The sequence below is a fragment of the Lasioglossum baleicum genome, chromosome 18, assembly GCF_051020765.1.
Source record: "Lasioglossum baleicum chromosome 18, iyLasBale1, whole genome shotgun sequence".
NCBI lineage: Eukaryota > Metazoa > Arthropoda > Insecta > Hymenoptera > Halictidae > Lasioglossum > Lasioglossum baleicum.
The window spans coordinates 672,645-694,173 of NC_134946.1; the positions used below are offsets into that span (position 1 = coordinate 672,645).

General features: G+C 43.1%; 2 protein-coding genes across 2 annotated transcripts; both read right to left on the reverse strand.

Moving 5' to 3' along the window:
• Positions 1 to 263: 263 nt before the first annotated feature.
• On the reverse strand, positions 264 to 1,010 carry LOC143218192 (uncharacterized). Its single transcript, XM_076443236.1, has one exon. The coding sequence runs from the start codon at positions 1,008 to 1,010 to the stop codon at positions 264 to 266; it is 747 nt and encodes a 248-aa protein (XP_076299351.1).
• Positions 1,011 to 1,261: 251 nt separating this feature from the next.
• Positions 1,262 to 5,512, reverse strand: LOC143218193 (uncharacterized). The gene is made up of 3 exons (XM_076443237.1): positions 3,392 to 5,512; positions 1,480 to 3,192; positions 1,262 to 1,372 (listed from the first exon to the last, which is right to left on the reverse strand). Exons 1-3 carry the CDS (start codon positions 5,510 to 5,512, stop codon positions 1,262 to 1,264), a joined length of 3,945 nt encoding a protein of 1,314 aa, XP_076299352.1.
• Positions 5,513 to 21,529: the final 16,017 nt, after the last annotated feature.

Genomic DNA, 21,529 nt, shown 5'->3' on the forward strand with positions numbered 1-21,529 from the left:
ATTCGGACGCTCGACAATCGAACCGTGGAATGGTCGATTCGGGAACATACCGCCCGCCTCGGATGTGTGCATCCGATAACAATGACGGGAGATACGACGAAAGAGTATGAGCCGAATCACACGCTTGACAGTCGGTCATCGAAGATCGTCGCGAAATTCTTAAATGAAACGCAATTTACACAAACTTATAGAATCTAGATTGCTTAATTTACCTATATACAAATGTGACCGCCCGCCGTGATAGAACAGTTGGTCGTGTCGAACTATGTTTCGTCCGCGTTCGTCGCATCATGGATTTCGCTAGTGTTTAGATCCACGGGGAGGAAACATAGCTTAACGATAGGTCGTTTGTACTCGGCGTTGGCAGTCCGAATGGTGACTACGCGAGTAATATTGTCCGATCCGGGATGGCATTTGACTATCCGCGCTAGTTCCCACTTGCAGGGAGGTGCAAGGGCGTTTCGGAGAAGGACGACACGACCCACCTTCGCGAGGTGACTCGCGGTGCGCCATTTCGCGCGTTGTTGCAACGAGTGCAGATAGTCATTCGACCATGCTTTCCAAATACTTTCCGACAACTTTTTTAGGAGCTGCCAACGAGTCAAACGCGAATCGTGTACATCCAGGAGAGTGACGGCTGGAGTGGTTGTGATCGCTGTGCCGATAAGAAAGTGACCCGGTGTCAGAGCGGTATAGTCCTCCAGATTTTCCGAGCACGGTGCGATCGGACGGGAATTCATGCACGCCTCGATTTGACATAAGACGGTAGTAAGCTCTTCGGAAGTGAGAGTGTGAGACCCGATAACGCGTTTTAAATGATACTTTATACTTCTAATTCCGGCTTCCCACAACCCGCCGAAGTGTGGAGCTGAGGGGGGAATGAAGTGCCATTTGACTTGATCGCTCGCGAGTTTATTCAACAAGTTCGGATCGCGCGTAGCGGCTCGGAACACAGCTCGGATCACTTCCTTATCGGCGCCCTGGAACGTGGTTCCATTGTCGCTATACATAGCGACCGGTAAGCCGCGACGCGAACTGAAGCGATTGTAGCATGCGAGAAATGCATCCGTGGTATAGGACCCCACCAATTCGATATGTACCGCGCGAGTTGTCATACATATAAACAACGCGACATACGCTTTGGTTGACTTGTGTCCGCGACCTGGGGTCGTTCGGACAAGGATAGGGCCCGCATAATCCACGCCGCAGTGTAAGAAAGCCCTTTCAGAGCGAGTAACGCGTACCGTTGGAAGTTCTCCCATCAATTCGGACGGAATCTTGGCGTTTTGGCGAGTGCATACGACGCACTTATAGAGAACTTGGCGCACGATAGGACGAGCGCGTAAAAGCCAAAATTCTTGTCGCATTTTAGCTAGTATCAGTTGAGGGCCTGCATGTAATAAACTTAGGTGTAGGTGGCTGATAAGCAGCGATACGAGAGGATGTTTGGATAATCGGGTGTTTGGTTTTTTCGGATACTGCCGCATTCCAAAGCCGCCCGCCAACGCGAATCAGTCCTTCCGAATCGAGGTACGGGTTTAAGGAACTCAATGGACTTCGTCGCGGAAGACGGAGCTTCTGGTGCAAATGTTGAAATTCGATTGGGAGTACCGTTCGTTGAATAGTTTTGAGCCAATACGTTCGTGCTCGCCGAATTTCTGTTGTAAGCAGTGCACTGGGAGTTAGGCTAGTCTCCGAATGACCTTCTACTGCCGATGCGGACGACATGGAATGGTTATTAGTTGGACGCAGTTTTGCAATAAAGCGTAGGACATAAGCGGTTACGCGAAGAAGCTTGGTCCAACTTGAGAATTGTGTGGCTAGATCCCACGCTTCTGGGGAAGGAACGGTATGAAGAGAGGTAGGAACCCGTTCCTCCAACGAAGTTGTTGCTTTGACTAACGAGGTCTTGCAGGGCCACGAAGTCGAAGGCAATTTGAGCCACTTCTGGCCGTGCCACCATAAGGAGTGGTCAACGAATTGCGGAACGCTGATACCGCGGGAGGCGCAATCGGCAGGATTGTCTTCCGATTGAACATGGTGCCATTGACATGTTGGCACGAGCTCCTGGATGTTTGCAACTCTGTTCGCGACAAACGTTTTCCAACGCGAAGGTGGTTGGTTAATCCATGCGAGGGTAACGGTAGAATCGGTCCAGCCATGCATTTCGCATACTGAGTCTCCGAATGAAGCTCGTACGAAAAACATGAGACGAGCAAGGAGCAACGCGCCGCATAGCTCAAGGCGCGGGATTGTGAACGAATTGAGCGGAGCGACTTTCGACTTCGCAGCGAGAAGAGAGACGAGGATGTCGCCGTTGCGAGTTGTCACACGAGAATAGACAACTGCGGCATAGACGTTTTGCGAGGCGTCTGCGAAGCCGTGCAGCTCTGTTTTCTGCACGTGCAGCCCGTGGCCTGTCCATCGAGGTAAAACTACCGATCGAAGAAGGGGAAGTTGGGTGCAGTATGTTGACCATACTTCGCGGAGTTCGCTCGGGATTGTATCATCCCAACCACACTTCTGCAGCCAAAGACGTTGCATTAGAATTTTCGCAACGACAACAACGGGAGCAGCCCATCCTAGCGGATCGTAGAATCGGGCGATAATTGATAGAACTTCCCGTTTGGTGGCGAGAATGGCATTTTTTATCCCAATATCGAAACGAAATGAATCTGTTTCAAGATTCCAATTTATGCCGAGGACCTTTAAGTTGTCGTCAGGTAACAGCGGTTTACTCGCCGCGAGACCATGATCTGAGGGATCAATATCAGCAATTAATTCAGGGCTGTTACTGGCCCATTTGCGCAATTTAAATCCCCCGGATTGCAACAGGGAAGTCACGTCGTTACGAGTTTGACGTGCTAACTGTGACGTGTCTGCGCCGAACACGCAGTCGTCTACGTAGATTTGGTCGCGAAGTACCAACTGCGCGAGAGGATATTTCGATCCTTCGTCTTTCGCGAGTTGTTGGAGGACCCGTAGAGCGAGATAAGGAGCGGGACCGGTACCATACGTAAGGGTCATGAGCCGAAAGTGTCGCAAGGGTTCCGAGGGAGAAGACCGCCACAGAATTCGCTGATAGTCCACGTCCTTGGAGTCTACGAGGATTTGCCGGTACATCTTAGCAATGTCGGCGATAAAGACGTATCGAAAACGACGCCATCGAAGAATTACAGCGGCTAAATCTGTCTGCAATTTAGGACCGATCAATAAGTGATCATTTAGGGATTTCCCGTTCCCCGTGAGCGTGGAGGCGTTAAAGACTACTCGAAGCCGTGTGGTAGCGCTATGTTCTCAAACGACGGCGTGATGTGGTATGTACACGGATTGAAGAGGTTGAACCGTGGACGAATCGGTAACCTCGACCATATGACCGAGGGCCTCGTACTCGCGTAAGAATTGCGAGGAACATGGTCTTTGCCGCGGAGAGTGAAGGTCCAATATTGATGGGAGGTCCTTCAATAAAGGGCAAACGAACGATATATTGGCCGTTCGGAGCTCGAGTGTGCGTGCGTTGAAAATGTTCCTCGCACTTTTGTTCTGCGGGCGAGAGCCGCGTGACGAACGGTAACTCTTCGACTTCCCAAAATCGTCGAAGTTCAACATCAAGATTTGACGAAACGTTGCAGTGGAAGCTCGCGACGTAAGTAGGAGAATGGGACGTGGACGACGACACGGGACCGGAAAGGATCCAGCCTAACGTGGTGTTTTGAGCCGTAGGCTCATTCACCGTGCCCTTTCGCAACCCATCTAAAAGAAGTAACCCGTATTGATCTGCACCGATAATCAGCTCGATCGGAGCCGAGTCAAAAGGGTTATCGTCCGCCAATTCCAGATCGCGAATATGAGGGAGACTTACAGCGGTAATCACGCGAGGCGGTACATAATTTGACAACGAGCTTAAGACGTACGCTGTCATGGAGTATACGGACTCCGTTTTGCACGACGCGATGGTAAACGTTGTCGATGAGCGACAGGCGACCGCATTGTTCCCGATTCCCGTTATACTAACAGAAACGCGAGATCGCGGGAGTCGGAGACGTTGTGTTAAATTCTCGGAAATTAGAGAAATGACCGAGCCTTGATCAATCAAAGCACGAATTTTTTCCGTCCGTCCTGACGGTGATCGCAGTTCGACCCTGGCAGTTGCGAGCAACACTTGCTGTTTGGCAGTGATACGCGGGACAGAGCAAGACGCGAGCTGTGACGTAACGACGCTGTCGTCATGATCGGTTGGTGACGCAGCGCCGTGCGATGACGCGGTACCGTTTAATGACGCAGTCGGGTCGTTGAAATGTAGCAACGTATGATGCCGTTTTTTACATGTGGAGCAATTATACCGACTCGTACATTTGCTCGTTGGATGGTGCGGACTTAAACAATTGATGCACCGATTTGTCTTTTTTGCGAATTCGAAACGCTGTGCTGCGGATTTGCTTTTGAACGACGCGCATTGTCCGAGCGGATGGTTCGCGTTGCATAAGGCACACGGGCTTTTCGCGGCGGCGGAACCATGCAATGACGTCGCTCGAAATCGGCTTGCTTTACAATTAGTTGCGGCCGCGTTTGCGTTCCGAGATGCCGATCCCGACGTAGACGGCTTGATCGTGTGCAACGCGCGTATTCGCGATTGTAAAAACTCATCGAGCTCGCAAAATGTCGGACAGTCTGTACGATGGCCGAGTTCCAGCTCCCAAGCCTTTCGCGACTCATCGTCTAGTTTTTTAGTGACGAGGAAGACCAGTACGTCATCCCAATGGTCCACAGGACGTTCGAGATTAATGAGGGCCTTCCTCGCCTTGTTGGCTTTGTCGCGAAGGCTTCGCAGCTGATCGGCCGAATCAGACCGCACGTGTGCCAAATCATACAGAGTCTCTAGATGTGTTGACACTAACAGACGCGTGTTGTCGTAATTCGCGACCAAAATATCCCACGCGACGGTATAACCCGCATCGGTTATCGCGATGTTTTCGACTAAGTCGCTCGCCTCGCCTTTCAAACACGATAATAAATATTGAAACCGCGATACATCGGACAGACCTTGGCGATTGATGACCATGGCACGGAATCGATCCCTGAAGGTTTCCCATTCCTCGAAGACTCCAGAGAATTGCGGGAGATTGAGGATTGGTAGCCGATTGTTGACGTCATGAGGTTGCGAGATAGATTCTTCTGAGGGAGACGTCGATTTTGAGGAGCCAGCAGGTGCCAGCCGGGAAAGAGTTTCCGCCATATAGTCCGATGTCTCCAGGAATGTATCGTGCACCGAAAGGAACCAATCCTTCGTGAAATAGTCCAAGCTGGAACGTTCAGCTTCCGTCGCTTTAGCAGTGATTTGCTTATGCAGATTTTGGCATTCCGCGAAAGACTCGTTCAACCGGGTGATCCGATTTTGAACGGTGGCGACCGTTAATTTTGCCTTGGCGAGTTTCTTGAAGTTTTCAAGGGTACGCGCGACAATACGAGCGGCGTCGCTTTGTTGAAGAAGCAGCGTCGTGAGGCTATCCATGTTTCTTCGCTCGCGACCGACGTGTGTTGTGTCCTTCAACTTTTTGAATTTTAACGGATCGCCCAACCGTCGTCAAAGACCGAGACTGTTCCTTTTCACTTCACTCCAATCCGGCTCGAAGGACCAATGTTTGCGCGTAGGCGATGAAGGGGCGGATAACTAGGACTATCCTGACAAGGATATGCAGTGAGGTGTTGGTTAAAGAAGCCGGATGCTTTGGTCACACAAAAGTCTTTATTGCGAGAAGCAGAATGATGATCACTGTTTTACTATAATTTTGCGATCAGCACGATAGCGATAGACACCGATCCGTAATTAGTTAACGATTCACCAAAACGCGATAGGCGCGGTTATAAAGTTGTACGTTCGAACTCAGGAAACGGATTTCGTCGCGTGCTAAAAATTACGTCTGCTTCGTTCAATGTATTCAGCGAGAGTGCTAAAGGACGTTACGACAGGTCGATCCGTAATCGTAACGGGTACGCGCGGCGCTATCGATCGAGGCGAGAGATCGATTGTTTTGATCGAGCCGCGTTTGTATTCGGACGCTCGACAATCGAACCGTGGAATGGTCGATTCCGGAACAGTTATAAGTATCGGTATTTGAGTTAATACAATATACTTTAGCTAATTTGCTATACTCGTCTATAAAAGTAACGAAATATTTTTCACCACGATTACCAATTGGTGGGTGAGGTCCATTCAGATCCGTATTCACAGTTTCTAGAGTTTCATTGGCATGACTTCTATTAGTAGCAAAAGGTAAATTTTCCATTTTACTCTGGCTACATATTGCGCATTTTATATACTCGGCTTCTAAATTTTTTGGTAGACCACTTAACAATTCATCTTTGCGTAGTTTGTTTAGATAGTGAAAATTGACGTGACCTAACGCCCGATGCCATTTTTCTTTTTTTGTCATGTTATTTTTCATAAGTAAATTTGTACTTACTTGTTTATTCTTATTGTTAGTAACTAAACTCGATATATAATACAAATCTTCTCTTTTGTTGGCTACTGCAATCAATACATTTGACGGATTATAAATTTTTAGCTGATGACCATATGAGACTATTTTATTTTTGTAAATTATTTTGGAGTAGCTAATGAGATTCTGTCTCATATTTTTTACATAGAAAACATTATTTAATGTTACTCTAACGTCACTTCCATAAACTTGAAAAATTGCATTTATTTATTTATTAATTGCATTGTATTTATTTATTGCATTTATATTTATTTTTCCCACTTTTGTTGCTTGTAATATATGGCCATCACCTAGTTTTACATCTACAGGTTTCTTTAATTCTACGTATTCCTTGAAAACATTATCTACGTTTACTACATGATCTGTACACCCGCTATCAATAATCCATTCGATTAAATTTGCCGAACTTGAACTAACCTTTCTTCCTATTTGTGACTCGTTTATTTCAATTGTGAACGCGTTTCCTAGTCCGCTGTGTTCGTTGATCATTTCCTGGTGTATCAGCCACGAGGGGTTTGCTGCGCCTCCTAGTCTTCCTCTTCCTCGTGCGTAGTTTCCGTCATATTGAAAATTTCTTCCATTGCCTCGTTCGTGATTTCCGCTGTATTGGAAATTTCTTCCGTTGCCTCGTTCAAAGTTACCGCCATGTTGGAAGTTTCCTCTGCATGGCCCTCTGCTGCGAAAATTTCCTCGTCCACGGCCATGTTGGATTGCTCCACGTGGACATAATGCTTGGATATACCCTTGTTCAGCGCACGTGTAACATCTTCTACGTATGCTTGTTGCGAAGGCACTTGGTGTTTGCTGTCCTTTTATATTCCTTTCTTCTTTTTCTTTTAACTTTATCTTGGATATTAAATATTCAACCGTTCTTTCTGCCCTTGGTAACACGTCTACCAAATCGCCGATGTGGCTGTATGACGACGGTAGAGCTCTAATCATGTATCTGAGTTTTTCTTCTTCTGTTATTATTCCCCCGACCGATTTTATTTCATTGCACGCCTTCTCGAACTCATCAAACAAGGACGTCACATCTTCATAGTTCGTTAATTTTATCTTTTCCCTATTGTTCCTGCAAACGATCTGCAGTGAGGTTGATTGTTTCAGGTAGAGCTCATCAATTTTTTTTAATGCTTTAAATGCGGTTCTTTTGTCTTCGATGTACTGTAGTTGTTTGTTGGTTATCGAACTGTATATACAGTTCTATACACCCTGTATAGTTCATTGCTTTCGCATCCTTTATTTTCCATTCGGATTCGTTATCTGCAGCCACTTTCTCTCTTAAAACTGCTTCTTGGCACTGCTTGAACTCCATAAATTTTAATATTCTTCTTTTCCAGCTTTGATACTCTGACCCATCAAATATTGGGATAATCATGTCGTCTACTTTCACGTACGCCATGTTCTTTTTTTGTGCTCTCGGCCATGTTGTGGATTCTTTCTTTTCCGCACTGCTTCTTTTTTACTTAATTTTTCATAAACCACAGACTTCAGCAACCATGCCTCTTGCTACCAAGTTGGATTGAGGTCGATAAAGGATCTTGAAAAGTTTTGGTGTAAAAACACTTTTATTAACGACTGGATTAATTTATGGAGAGATATAATAATACACGTATTTACTATTTGATACAATCAGAACAAGTGGTTCTTCATCTGCGTTTCGGTTACCTTCTCGCTCGCGTACTTGCTTACAGGTGTCGCCACTCACAAGTACTACATGAGTCAAATGTATTACATATTTCAACAAGTTTAAAATCGGAAAGCCATATAAAGATAGAAAATTTTCCAAATTTGTAGGTGTCTTAACCGCGGCATGTCTAGCCGTGGCTTATGGGTTTATTCACTGCAAACGTTTAGAAAGACAAAATATTTAGCACTGAAATGTAACGGTTCTGCTTCCGGCGGGATGTGTTTGCCACGGTTGTCGTGTCCTCTCGTGCTGAATAGCTCGCCGAGCCAGGTTCGTTTACTGGCGAGAGAATCGACGGAAGCTGAAAACGGACGAGGTGCGCGGGACGTGAAATAACGACGGCGTGAATGTGTATTTTCGGGCCTCACTACTCGTACTCTCGCGGAACCGGGTGTAACTGGTGCGTGAATCTACCGGGGATTCTGGATCGCGACGTGTGATTGTTCATTCGCGTAACCGGTGCGTGAATTTACCGACGTTATGAGATCGGGGCGTCGCGACGCGTGCCCGGCAATCTGGTGCGTGTGACGACTCAGGGTACAGGCAGGAGTGGACAAGGAAACCCTACCACGAGTCGGGATGATCTCGTGGCGGTTCTACGATAAATGAAGAGGGTGCTGTCCCCTTCATTTAAGCGTCTCCGTGGCTGACGGAGCTCCCAAGGTGCTGCCCTGAGAGATCGTGCTCGGCGGCTGACCGAACGGCAGAAAAGATGCCGAGAAGGCCGATGCTGTCGGCAACTCGACGTCGAGAGCGTGGGAATCAGGATGAGTGAATAGCGATACGTACCACAATTCTGGAGAAGGTTCCTAGCTGCTGGCCAGGATGGAAAAGAGGCCCGTGCCTCGTTTGCATCGCCTTTTATAGGCCTAGGTTGGTGGTGAGGGGACTGGTGCGGGGAAAGCGGATGTGTGACGTCGCGTTTCCGTGTCCGCTAAGATGGCCGAACCTCGACGTCCGTTTCCCGCTGAATGTGTCTCGGAGCGCGGCACTGTATATCGTGACGCGATGAGTGTGTGTGTACGGCGTGTTCGGCAGTTCTCGGCGTCCGTCGGCGGTATTCGGCGCGTGTCTATTAGTAACAGGCCTGCACCGTACAGGTCTGTTACAGAAATTTAATGGACGTAATTACGAAGGATTTATTTGTATAAATAAATTTATCTTAGAAGATTTTGAGTGGTGGAAGATAAATACATTTATTGGATCGAATCCAATTAGAACAAAAAATTTTGTTATCGAAATCTTTTCTGATTCGTCCTTGACAGGTTGGGGTTGCTACTGTAATGGCTCAGAGGCCTTTGGATTTTGGATCAAGCAACAAAAGAAAAATCATATTAATTATCTTGAGCTATTACTTGAGCAGCTTTCTTTGCAGTAAAATGCTTTGCATCAGAATTATCGCAATGCGAAGTTTTACTTAGATTAGATAACACTACGGCTATTACTTATATTAATAGAGCCGGTGCTGTACAGTTTTTTTCACATCTTACAAGGAGAGGGCGCGGTCGATGGGTCAGCGATTTTCCTGAAACTTGCAGTATTTGAAGATGTCGTCTCCATATGTAATTTCGCAAAGCTATAGCGCGCAATACTCAAGATTTTCTGAGAAAATTGCATTTGAAAATCGCTTTGCTCGGATATAAAGAGTTTGCGTTAAAGGTTCAACAAGAAGATGAATGGCCGAGGGCGCAGCGGGAAGGTACTGTCAATCAGTAGGTTATTGGTTCGAACCGCGCCAGCGACATTTTTTTTCCTGAAATAGATATCTACTTCGATTTTAATAAACCTTGTGACGTTGCAAGTCTGCGACGTCATTTCTCCATTTGAGAAACGGTCAAACAACCGTATTGGGAATGGACCGGACCGGCCGTTAGGGATTGCGAGAACCACCCGCAAAATTGAGCACTCCTTAAGGAAGATATTTAGATCGAAGATCGCTCCTAGTGCCATCTGTTGCACGCGCCGAGAGTGGCCACTTACAGGAACGTGCCTAAGGAGCGACAATCACCGTGAAGGCGCCCCGCACCAAAGGATCGACAAGACGACAAATTATTGGCCGTAACCAAAATCATTCCGGATCCGGAGAAGTGGCAAAGGGCACCGCCGCACACGAGCGAGGAAACTCGGAGGCGACGATGTGGGACGAAGGGGTCACAATTGCAGGACATCGGGCATTTTGGTGGTCCGCCGTCGTCTCATCCCGCCTACATTTGACCCCGGCAAGGGTGGTGAGGAGGAGCGCCTGGGAGGATCTAGCCTCCCCGGTCGTCATCGTCGATCGTTAATTGGTGTTGGAAAGGTCGGGGGCCCGAACACCTGTTCCGAGGGTTCGGTCCTGCAGCTACGAATAGTTGCGTTGCGGGTGCGCCCCTAGGAAATTTCGGTAGGACGAAAGGAGTGGGGAGACCGAGAATCGATACGTTCCGTCGATGCGATCCGCGGTTCACTGTCGCGCTAGTTGTCGAGTGGCTAAGTCGGTATTTCCGAGTCTCGCTTGTTCTTCGCAGTTCCGAATTCCGTCAATCCGTATTGACGAGAGATTGCGAGTAGCAGAAATCCGGAGACGAAGGCAGAAGTTCCGGCCTTTACGAGAAAATCCGGCGAGCCGATCTCTACTACGGTAAGTCGATTAAGTGATCCTCGGTTCGTAAATTCGTGTTGGCTCGATAATTAGTGCGAGGACTAGACGAAAGCGTGTCGTCCTCGATCATTTGGTGTTGGCCGAGGAGCTATGCCTCGTGCGTTGTGCTCGCGTTCTTTCCGAGAACGCCTTGAGCCCGGTAAGTCGAACCGTGTCCGCGCGGCTGTCACGGCCCGATAAGACCAAGATGCCGACCCTCGCAACACGTCACCAGGTCCAAGTTCATCAGTGACTCAGCGGCCCAATACTTTGTACCATAGAATAATCACAAAACCTTGCACCCTCAAAGATTATCCATTATATCCATAAGATTATATATTAGTATATAAGACACTCTAAATTCTTGTATCGAGTTAGTCGACTGTTACCTCTGCTACGGCGCGTCAAGCCGATGCAACCTTTAAATAAAGTCATTTTGTGTTCCTGAAACGTTTAAGTAGTAATTCGCGAAAGTGAAATACGTCGATCTTCACGAAGTCTCCTATTTCACCGTAACATTTTGGCGATCCTGCCAGGATACCGTTTCATCTGCTGGAAGAAAATCTTCAACGGCAATCAACTACGGCTGAGTGACCACGAAGACGGACTACGAGAGCCCTTCCGAAGCAACACAAGAACCAAGAGGTGGCTAAACCAAATGGAACCGTGCCTACAAGCGAACTTAATGGAGTTATCAATGCAATGAAAGAAATGCAATCTGCGTTTATGGCATTAAGCAAAACTTTTTCTAAAGAAAACGTAAACCGACAGAAGTAGATAATAGACTTATCGAAATTAGTGAACGTCACTACAACTATGGCCGACGACAGCGCATCTTTTGAGATGCGGAAGTCAAAGAAACGCGTCAAGAAGACACGAGGGACATCCATCAGAGAGAAAATCGGAAGATGATGAACCTGAAAGAACGGTAACGGCCAACGAAAGAATTGGACAAACAGCATCAAAAGCCGTTCGCATTGTTCGAACACTGAAGGGAAGAGACGACCTAGGAGTAGAAGACTTCATAAGTGATGTCAGGTACGCCAGATCCATATGTCGAGACAAGCATGTTCCGTCGCGCAGGAACAGTATTCGTGTATTTCCTTCGGACAGAATTCATGGTGCGAACGCATTTAAATAGCTTCCTTGAGGATTAGATAAACCAGGGTCATTCGGCGACCATTCGAGCCATCTGGCTAACGTTTAGTTTTTATACAAAGTATCATAAATTTAGTCTCTCCAAAAGACCGCTCGCGACCGTTCCGCACGGTGTCGAATTACCGAGACCCGTCGCGTCGTCGACCATATCGCCCCACTCCTCCTTCCCCGGGCCTCAAGCAGAGCTATGGGAAGGAGGTCCTCGCAGTCAATGGTGTACTGATTGGGAAATGCAACTTTTGGCAGGAACCAATCGGTGCATCTTATTTTCCATTCGAGAAACAAACGAATATCGCGTTAGGACTGGGAGACGAAGGCGTTCAGTTGTTTTTCCGCTAACGCCATGACATTCTCCAGTCCTCGGGTAACGGGATCGCATCGGTCAAGATCCCTCGCGTACCGAATCACGTGAATCGAGATTTCTCGCGTGCGTTCGAATCATTAACGCGAATCAATATCGTCATCTGCGCGCGTATAAGGCAGGACCTGCTAGATCAGCCTTACTGACGAGTCCACTAGCAGGTCCGGGACGAAACGCTTCCATTCGCGTCTTTCATTTTCATGCGAATAATTATTGTACATTGCGCTCATCATATCGTTGAACTAGCTGCCCAAGATTAGCTTGGCGGGCAGTGATCCGGAAAATACGCGAACCGACAGTTTCGCGACAAAACAAAGCATATGCTTCTGAAACTCATAATTGCCGAGAAAATTACGCATCAAGCAGCACGAGCCATCCGGTACTTACGTATAGATACCTACGAACAGCTCTACGAGGCCCTGAGGACCTACATCACCTCACCTAGCACCGTCAATGCAAGCAGGAATAAGCTGCAAAACACGCGACAAGGACAAGCGGAGAGCGTAATAAGTTTCAATCTGAGATTCAGACAATCCCTGAATGAATTGAAATACGCCATTCAATATAAACACAGCAACCCAGTGGCAAGGAAGATTGCCATCGAGGAAGAAGAAGACGCAGCCATCACTACCTATATGACCAACGTAAAACGAGAATTAGGAACTCTAGTCGTCCCATCGCAACCCAAAACGCTAGAAAAAGCTCAAACTCTAGCTGGAGACATGGAGAATTGACTTCGGGACTCAAGAGGACCAACGCAACGACCAATAGTTCCGCAATATCCCCGACCAAACGACACGAGGATGCCACCAGGACGACCTTTTTACCCCATGAAGCAACCACAAGTAAGGCCGAACCCACCTACAACAATACCTAGACCCGCTAACCTTAAATGCTTCAAATGCGGACAAAACGGACACATCGCACCTAACTGCACAAATTTTCGGCCAGCCCCTGACACGGCAAAACTCCCACCGAGAGTCAATTACACCATCGACGAGACGCCAATGGAACAAGCGGACCTCCCCGCATTAGAAGAATATGCAGCATACCAGGAAGATTACAATACATACTCGGAGGATTTCAAAGACTCGGAAGACCAACAAGATTTCTACTGGACACTGGAGCAGGAATCAACCTCATAAAAAACAATATATATTACCCGAACATCCTAGGGAAAATAAAACACAAAATGTACCAATGGGCAACGACAGACACGAATCCAAATTAAGCACACTGTTCGGGATTCGAATTATGGGATTTGCCGGTCGTTACGCCAACCGTCGAGCTACATTTGCTCCGGCCTTTTTTCGACTGTTTACAGTCGCGTAGCGATCGCTCGTTACCGTTGCGCACGACCGCGAGGTGTTTGTAAGCGCCCATCACCGGTAAATCCCATGGTTTGAATCTCGAACGTTGCGTCTTCCCGGATCATGCGATCGATCCGGAACCAATCGCGTGCGACCCTGCCTGCCGATTCGAAGAATATTTAAAGGCCCTCCCTTGGCGGAGCGGTCTCTCTCTCTCTACTGTGTACAGTTATTCAATCACGATCAATCAAGTTCTTCTCAGTTTCAATTCTTCGACACAAATTGCGCTTTATATCCTTAGCATAATTTCTAAAGGTAGTTAAAGTCTACGTGGATCAATTTCCTTATCATCGCGATTCGTGCATCTGCCCCGCGTCAAGATTTCCGACGTACGCGCTGAAGATCATCCGTTCGCGGCGACCCTCGCTAAGGGACGTTCAAGATTTCCTTCTTGCGACAAACGGGCAGAGTCTAGTACGTTCAAGATTTCCGAAGACCGATCCGTCGGCTATTGTACCACCGTTTCAACACGAGAATTGACAATAAAGTGCATTTGTGAATATCAAACGGAACAACGACATCTCCCTCATTCGTACGATCCTTCATTGCCTTCCTCGCGCGCTCAATTCTGAGCGGTTCCAGCATCAGGCGCCTCCGACCATCGGTCGACGCCGAACACACACATTTCCGGGAACTAAAAGAAGACCATGTATTCCATATAGTACCCGATTCCTTTCCCATCCCTGAAGACGGAATAATAGGTTTACCCTTCCTACAAAAATACAAATACAAAATTACTAATGATTATCTATTTTGAGACACGCATACCTCTGAGATCCGATATCAAACTGCAACAAGGCGAGAGTACTATCAAGGAAACATTCATTGACCACCAAAAAACCCAGGTTTGCTTCATCAACACAGGTGAGAGACCAATTGAATCGAACCAAACCGAACTAGACGAATCTTCCAAATTAGACAGAATGCAATTATTAATGCAGAATTTGAGAACCAAACACATTGATCCTTCATATAGGGAGTCCGTAGAGAAAATAAACCTTTCATACGCCGACGCTTTTGCATTATAAATCGATCCGCTCCCATGCACCCAACTCACGTCACATAAAATAGAATTAAAAACAGAAAAACCTATCAATATCAAGTCGTATAAACCTCCAGAATGTCATCGTGAAGAAATTAAAAGACAGATTTCAGAAATGTTAGATAAAGACATAATAACGCAGTCAGATTCCCCTTATAACGCACCAGTATAGATAGTACCCAAAAAAGCAGATGCCTCAGGAAAGAGAAAATGGAGAATAGTAATAGATTTTAGAAAATTGAACGAGCTTACAGGTCAAGACGCGTATCCCATCCCCGATGTAGAATCAATCCTTTCGCACCTAGGAAACTCGAAATTTTTCTCAGCATTAGATTTATCGTCAGGCTTTCACCAAATTCCAATGGGTAACAACTCAAAAAAATATACAGCTTTTTCAACTCCAGAGGGACACTTTCATTATAATATAATGCCATTCGGGCTTAAGAACGTGCCAGCCACGTTTCAAAGAATGATGGATACAGCATTAAACGGATTGATAGGAAAACATTGCTTTGTATATTTAGATGACGTCATAGTATTTGGACGAACGATTCAAGAACATAACAAAAATTTAGCGATCGTACTACATAGACTTTCCGAACTAAAATTAAAGCTGCAGCCAGACAAATGTGAATTCTGAAAACCAGGATTAGAATACTTAGGACATATTATATCGAAGGACGGAGTAAAGCCAAATGCCAATAAAATCAAGTCAATAAAGGAATTTAGACAACCCAGGAACCCGACAGAAATAAAACAATTTTTAGGGCTAGCAGGTTATTATCGTAAATTCATTAGAAACTTTGCCAAGATAGCTAAACCACTGACAGATTTAACAAAAAAGGATATTCCATTTCATTGGACAGACACACAGCAAAAATCTTTTGACACGTTGAAACTAAAATTTTGCGAAGAACCAATTCTTAAATACCAAGACTTTAACAGAGAATTTACACTAACGACAGACGCATCGAACGAAGGACTAGGAGCCATACTATCACAACACGGACACCCATGTTGTTACGTATCCAGAACTTTAAATCCGACAGAAAAACATTACACTACGACAGAAAAAGAATTACTAGCAATGGTATGGAGCATTCAGAGATTAAGACAATACCTATTAGGCAGAAAATTCAAAATTAGGACAGATCATCAGGCGCTTAAATGGCTACACAACATAACAGATACCTCCTCCAGACTAATCAGATGGAGATTTAAATTAGAAGAGTACGACTACGACATAGAATATCACAAAGAAAAAGACAATACCACCGCGGACGCATTATCACGAGTACATATTGTTTGAATTGTTAGACTTTTGTTTCTCACTTTTATTCTCGTAGTGAATAATACTTTATTTATAACAATTTCTCTCATACAACTCTCACTCTCACTCGTGCTTGTCGCTCTGATAGTCTTCGACACCTGATACGTACTTCTCTCCGTTCTCGCCGTCCTTCCTAGCGCTGCGCGCACACACATACATACATATATATTCTGACGTATTTAGTGACAGAGATTTAACCTCACATTCTAACACATATAACCCTAGGAGAAATGACAGGCGACCAACTCGCAGACTTAGCAAACGAAATAATGGAAACAAATCAAGAAAACAAACCTGCAGATAGTATAGAAAATAACCCAAACGATAGCGATACAGATACGGCAGTGAGCAACGACCTATCGGGCTTAAACGACATTCTTGAATACGACAATTATCTATTGTATCAGGGAACCCCTGATAACTTCAAAGAGACACCTAACCGAAAACAATATTTTCAATTAAATACGGTATCCGATAGAGACAGAGAAGCTCTTCAAGCTTTAAAAATAATATTAGAAAAACATCAAAAGATAGGAGCCACCCAACAATACTTTAATATTAGAGAAATGGGAATGATCAGGAAAATAATTAGATTTATAGCATCATGAAACCCGAAAAAACTTTATATCTTAGCCATGGAACCAGTTATAGGGATTACGCCAAAGAGAAAATTAGAAATATTAAAAGAAGACCATAACGGTAATTTTGCTCAACACTTTGGAGAAAATAAGACGATAGCTAGAATCAAACCAAAATATATTTTTGGGAAAACATAGAGAAGGACGTGAAAGAATTTGTTGGCAAATGTCTTTATTGTCAGCAAGAAAAACTCAATCGACTTAGGCATCGAGAAGAGGCATGCATCCCGAACACTCCCGAATTCCCAAACGATAAAATTGCAATGGATATCTTTGGACCATTACCAAGAACCTCCAAGGGTAATCAATTCGTTTTGTCCATTCAAAATCAATTGACCAAATACCTAATCCTTATCCCGATGAAGGATCAAGGTGCAGAATCGATTATTGACAAGCTAATTGAACATTTTATTTACACATTTTCGGCACCCAAACAAATATTAACAGACCAAGGTTCAAAGGCCCTAGGGGTGTAAGCATAGTGAATTTGCCCTTGAAAGATGTCGGCACGATACTGAGAGGATTTTTAGATACTAATGAGATAATAAGATCCTGAAAGTTTCAGATCTCTAACCCATTTGGTTTTTGAGAAAAAGCAATATATGTAAAAATCAGAAAAAATGAAAATTCTCTGAAACGCGTGAATCGATTTATTTGAATTTTGGATATGTTTTGGGGGTTGATGGTAGCTTCTAGGAAAAAAATTATGAGCTATATCGGTTGATAAAAACCTCGAAAAAAATGACGCTTTTGTTTTAATTTTGATTTTTAACTATGATACGATCCTGGCACAATTATGAAACCATTTTTTTCGAATTCCTCATCCATTTTTCTATGGATTTATGAGCTTTTAAGATTTTTAAAAAAAGTACGCCATATTGCAAAAAAATAAAAACCATTTTTTATGCAAATATTCACTTTATTTATGTATTTTATGCCTAAATCTTTATTTTTGTCGTTCATATATATCTTTTAACCTCATTTCAAATAGTCATTTCTAAATCAAAAATTAAATTTTAAAATATCAATGAATATTAACTAAAATATTTTAAACATTGTGCGCTTATAACATAAGAAACAGATTTTAGTTGCTAAATTATAAATAAATAACAACAAATGTTTGTAAAGGTATATTTGGAAGAAAAAGTTTATGATCATATTTTATCAGTCTTCATCACTATCATCTTCGATCACCGGCGCAACATTGTCTCTATTAAATAATTCGCTTAGTGTTTCAGCAGGCCTCAGAATTTTTGTCAAATATCTTCCGTGTGACAAGTAATAAATAATAGCAGCAACGTGAGAGCAACATCCAATTGTTCTAAGACCATTTGCACACTCACAACTATGCCTCAATATGCTTTTGGGACCAATAGCGTTTTTTTTATACTCAATAAAACATCTATAAACCTTCTTATTGATATGACGGGATTGAACTTGAGCTTTGAGTATGTTTGACTGGTCTTTTACATATTGAATAGTAAGATTACCTGTTTCATCAAGCATTTCTGCTAAATACGACACAGCCTGCTTCAATTGATAAGAACCGGTGAAAAAGATTCGCAGATCTTTTTCCGACATTTCTGGAAAGTCTTCTAGAGCTTCAGATGAAATAGTTTGAAACGGCAATTTTTTACGTATTTTTTAACGTATTTTCTACACTATTTTGTGATTTCATTGTTTCGACGACTTCATCCAAAAACTCTGAGTCGGAAGTAAGACGCTTACTGTACGTATTATGTAGAAATGAGGCAATTTTGAAAAAACTTCCAATTCTTGGAAGCATTTTATTGTCAATTCTTTGATCAAGTAAATGATATTTTTGTTTTAACATTCCATGAGTTGCCTCTACGGGCCAACGAATTTTAGTTACATATCTTGAAGCATTAGACTCGGCTGTTGTTAATTGATTTCGTTTTCCCTTAAGTGCTGGCATTAATACTTTATAATTTTTACTTTCTAAGTATTCTTTAACATCACGGAATCCACGATCAACCACAAATGCATCGCCAGGTTCTAATAAATGACATATACCATCAGGATTATCTATAATATCCCGCATTATAGTAGCATCATTTTGGTTAGCATAATACGGTCCCAACATATCCACTATATATCCATCAGTTGTGCAAATCGTAAATGGCTTACACAAAGGAACTTTTTTTTACCAGAATACGACTTTCTCTGATACTCATTATTAGAACTTTTTTCATGACGAGCATAGGTCCCATCACAAATCAAAATGAGTTTGTCATTCAAATCATCATGAAGCTTTTTAGAAATTGCAGATGTATGATTTTGAATGAGATCATTTCTAGACACTCCATTTAAACCAAAGCGCGAAGGTAAAACGTCTTTTTCAAAAGATTGGATGACTTGCTCACAATACTTTGACACTAACTGCTCTTCATCAATCTCCAAAACTGTGGATATTAACTTATTTGAATTACCTGTGCGAAGCTTGACTAAAAACACTATTAGTGCTTGAATTACACTTCTAGTGTCAGTATTTCTCATTGACACTAACCAATTCCGCAACTCAATCACATTTTCCCATTTTAAGCCAGTTAAAACACGAAGTTTTTCATCTGACATACGATAATCATCCATTTTATCCAGTAACGTTGAATCACATTCAACGGCAAAATTCTCCATCATATTACTTAATTCTACGGATGAAATTCTAGTCCAGTTAGAATGAACTCTTATGAGATTTAGAGCTTCATCATAGAATCGTTTGTTTATCAAATGACTCCGACAGCATCGATTTTCATCGGGTATGAAAACTCGTTGTTTGATAAATGACTGCGTTCGGGCTTTTTGAGGTATAACGGTAAAATCAATAGTATTGTTACAAAGACAACAGTATCCATGGGTTGAAATAGTTCTTTTAATTGAAACCTCAATATACTCTGTATCGTTATCGGTAGAAGTGATGTTAGCTCTGAAAGAAGGATCATCTGCACTTGACTGAGACAATGTCATGTGTGACAAACTAGACTCCGTTCGTTCTAACATTTCGCTAACGATAGATTCCGATGCATCATCAGAGCCATTTGCACCCGGATCAACTCTTCTTTTTTTATACAATTCCAAACGACATTTGCCACAAACAATATCACCAGTGAAAAAGTCAATGTCAAATGCTGCAGAAAACTCATCAATGTCTTGTTCTGTTAACAGGGTTTTAGGAGTTCCAGAAACTTTCTTTACTAATTTTGAGCAAATGCAACACTTATCATTAACGGTTTTACTTGAAGACATTTTATTAGATTAATTAATAAAATATAAACAAACTATCTCTCTGATCATATACAACACATGTGTCAGCTGTTGCGTGTGCGACCAAATTCGCAAGTGGGCGCGTCGGTCGCACAGATTTTTTTTGACGTAAGAGGACTCAGTCGATAACGTACCATACGCGACAACTAATAGCGGCAATTTTCAAAAATATTCTCAATATCATCACAAAATAAATCATGATTGAATATAAATGATTAAATACTAAAACAGTTTTTTTTTAATATAACTTTGATAAAATTGTTTAAAGATTTATTGATATTAAAATATCTAACGTTTGACTTAGGCAAAAAAAAAAAAATTATTGTTAAAAGTAGAGAAATGACTATTTAAAATGAGGTTAAAAGATATATATGAACGACAAAAATAAAGATTTAGGCATAAAATACATAAATAAAGTGAATATTTGCATAAAAAATGGTTTTTATTTTTTTGCAATATGGCGTACTTTTTTTAAAAATCTTAAAAGCTCATAAATCCATAGAAAAATGGATGAGGAATTCGAAAAAAATGGTTTCATAATTGTGCCAGGATCGTATCATAGTTAAAAATCAAAATTAAAACAAAAGCGTCATTTTTTTCGAGGTTTTTATCAACCGATATAGCTCATAATTTTTTTCCTAGAAGCTACCATCAACCCCCAAAACATATCCAAAATTCAAATAAATCGATTCACGCGTTTCAGAGAATTTTCATTTTTTCTGATTTTTACATATATTGCTTTTTCTCAAAAACCAAATGGGTTAGAGATCTGAAACTTTCAGGATCTTATTATCTCATTAGTACCTAAAAATCCTCTCAGTATCGTGCCGACATCTTTCAAGGGCAAATTCACTATGCTTACACCCCTAGGGCCTTTCGTCTCAAACCTAATGCAAGGATTTGAAGAAGCATTCCAAATTAAACATATTAAGACACCTAGCTTCCATCCCCGGAGCAATGGATCCCTTGAAAGAACTCACGCTACGGTTAAAGATCTTATTAGAACTTGCATTAAAGAAAGACAGAAAGAATGGGACGAAGTATTAAAACTTATATGTTTTGGTTACAATACGGCAGTTCATGAAGGAACAGGCCATACACCTTCCGAATTAACTTTTGGTAGAAAAGCAAATTTGCCAAGCGCAATATCTGCTACGAGTACGCTTACGCACAATCAACTCTTTAAATTATGGAGCAAGAAACATGCAGAGTATTTAGAATCCGCAAAGAAAACAATAGAAAAAAATAAAGCTGGGAATAAAAGAGATCAGCATAGGAAAATAAGGTTACAGAGCTTATTTAATGTCAACGATAAAGTATGGATCCACAATGACCATAAGAGTAATAAGTTAGACTCAGAATGGATAGGGCCAGCGGTCATATTACAAGTCAAAACGCCGTACTACATATGTAGGAACTTAAAAACTAATAACGTGATAAAAGTTCACGGAAATAGGCTAAAGTTGTATAAATCTTAAAATTTTGATGTAACCCCCGCAGGAAACGTTCTACTATTTTGTATAAATTGTTACAATAAT